We start from the raw sequence: 2,611 nt of genomic DNA on the forward strand, positions 1-2,611 counted from the left end.
CCTGCCATCTCCCCTCCACCCTGCCATCTCCCCTCCACCCTGCCATCTCCCCTCCACCCTGCCATCTCCCTCCAATCACCCAGGGATAGTGACTTCGCATAGATAATTATGTTAAAAAGTAATATTGCTGGGCTTAGTATTTATTGCAGTGTAAGTTTTGATATGTGTTGTTTGTTTGTGGTGGTTGTTGTGATATGTGAAGTAATTATGTCATTGTACAGATGAAAAAAGACTAAGTTGTCAACTTCCTATTGATAGATGTTTTCATTTGCTCTGCTCATGGAATCTGTGCATCTCTCGCTTGCTATTTTTGGCTCTTTCTTTTATTCTCTCTTTCTCTGTTTCTCAAGTATGTCATAAGCACTTTTCAGTCTTGTGAATTCCTGGAACTGCATCTACTTTGGGTAGTTACTTGTACAACAAGACTCCCCCTCTTTACTTCATTGATGATTTCTAAAGAAATGGCAGGGGGTGGTGGTGGAGAAGGCATGACCCCAATGACTTTGCTGGAGTTACCAGAAGGAAATCAAAGACAACTTCTAACTACCTTTGGGACTCCAGCTCCCAAAGTCAATAAAATGAAATTGGCCCTAATGCGACTCCCTTTCTTTTAATCTTGGGAAGAATAAAGACAAATTTGACCTTTGTGATATTTGAATATAGAATGTAATTAGAATGTCTACTAAAACTTTTATTTTATTCTTAATATCTTGACTAGATCTCAAAGAATTAGCCACCCTGGAGAATATGGAACATTGCAGAGATATGCAGACTGTGTGGTATAACCTTCATCAGGAAATTTCTGAATGTCAGTATAAGTCAATTCGAAGAAATACAATGCAGGCTGTTAGTATTCTATGTCCTTCTGTCAATGATGCCTTATATTGGTGTTCTTCAGATGTTAAAAACCTTGTGAAGCCCTCATACAAGTTGATTGGTGTTCCTGCATTACTCAGAGGAGCTGCTCATAATCAGCTTCTTGCAACTGGTAGTCTTCTCTTGGTGGGAAAGCTGTTATCATTTTTAAATACAGATGAGCTTTAAAAGTTATGATTTTTCAAAAATGTATCTTCTGTAAATATAAAAATAAAAATAAGAATAATAACAGAGAATTTGCACATAATATAAGTAACCCTTATAAGGGAAATAACGAAATAGATACTTTATGGCTAATAATCCCTTTCACTATGCAAATCAAAAATAACATAGTAAAAACAGTTTTTAGTTTAATTAATAAACATTTGCAAAACGAAAAAACAAATATTGGGAGATAATTAATAACAAAGCAATAAGAATAGGATATAGTCTAACACACAATCTAGCTACCATCATCTCAATTAACAATAGAAAACTAGACAACTAGACAAGTAGAAAAAATAATAGAATTAATACAAACATAGATAATAATAATAATAATAATAATAGAAATGGCGTGGTTGGTGTTGATAATAATAATAATAATAATAATAATGCTAATAACAGTAACAATGTAAATAATAATAATAATACTAATAACAGTAACAATGTAAATAATAATAATAATAATAATAATAACAGTAACAATGTAAATAATAATAGTAATAACACTAACATTAATAATCATAATAGTATAAGCAATAATAACATTATTAGGATCAACAATAACCAAAGAAATGATAATATAATAACTTTTATTCCCAGTAACATAAACCTTGTACAGCAATGCAGAACATGTAACTGTAGAATAAGTAATAATTGTGTATTTAATAATAGCTGCATTAGAAAGGAGGTAGTATATCAATGTATAGTAAGTACACAATATGATAGTAAGGTATATGTGGGTGCAACAAAAAACAATATGAAAGAGACTTAATTATCACATTTATACATTTAGAAACAGAAATAGGAGAAATTCTACAGGGTTAAGTAGCTACATATGAGAACTTAAGGATGGGGAAATTAATTATAATTTACACTGGAAAATATTAATATCAGCACCTGCATACAATAATAAAAATAGAAAATGTTTATTATGTATTAATGAATTTTTTTTTGTAATTGGGGCTAAAATTCCACATATTAACAACTTTAAGGAACGTATCCTGTCTTCATAAAATTGGGTATATCTTTTTCAAATACAACTAGAACCTAGTATTAAAATACCCCTACTGACATAATAATAGTAATAATTATGTAGAGTTAACCATTGTTATTATATTATATTGTATTATGTAATATGATAATTATGCAGATATATATATAAATGAAGGTATATATTAAGTCAGATATAATTATATACATGAATATGTGATTATTTATTACTATAGATACTACTTTGGTATTTATATATGGATATGTGTGTATATTTGTGTATTTATGCAAACACTTGTATGTATATGTATATACATATATATATTTGTGCAAGCAATTATATATGTATATATTTATGTATGCACACACATGTATGTAGGTTAAGATAAACATGTATATGTTTTTGTTTTCTGCTGAGGCTTATGTGTGTGGGGATATATATATGTGTATGTGGGTATGTATGTATGTATGTGTGTGTATGTATGTATATGTGTATATATGGTTGTGTATACATATATGTGTATGCATATATATATATATA

At 29.6% G+C, this 2,611-nt stretch overlaps 1 protein-coding gene across 1 annotated transcript in view; it reads left to right on the plus strand.

Moving 5' to 3' along the window:
* The window catches only part of LOC106869592 (folylpolyglutamate synthase, mitochondrial), a 38,448-nt gene extending 35,858 nt beyond the window's left edge, over positions 1-2,590 (plus strand). Inside the window, exon 13 of the mRNA XM_014915395.2 lies at positions 719-2,590. Within this exon, the coding sequence (XP_014770881.1) occupies positions 719-1,044 (326 nt within the window). The 3' untranslated portion in view covers positions 1,045-2,590. The remainder of the gene's footprint in view (positions 1-718) is intronic.
* The last annotated feature ends 21 nt before the right edge of the window (positions 2,591-2,611 follow it).

This window comes from Octopus bimaculoides, chromosome 1 (assembly GCF_001194135.2).
Source record: "Octopus bimaculoides isolate UCB-OBI-ISO-001 chromosome 1, ASM119413v2, whole genome shotgun sequence".
Taxonomy (NCBI): Eukaryota; Metazoa; Mollusca; class Cephalopoda; order Octopoda; family Octopodidae; genus Octopus; species Octopus bimaculoides.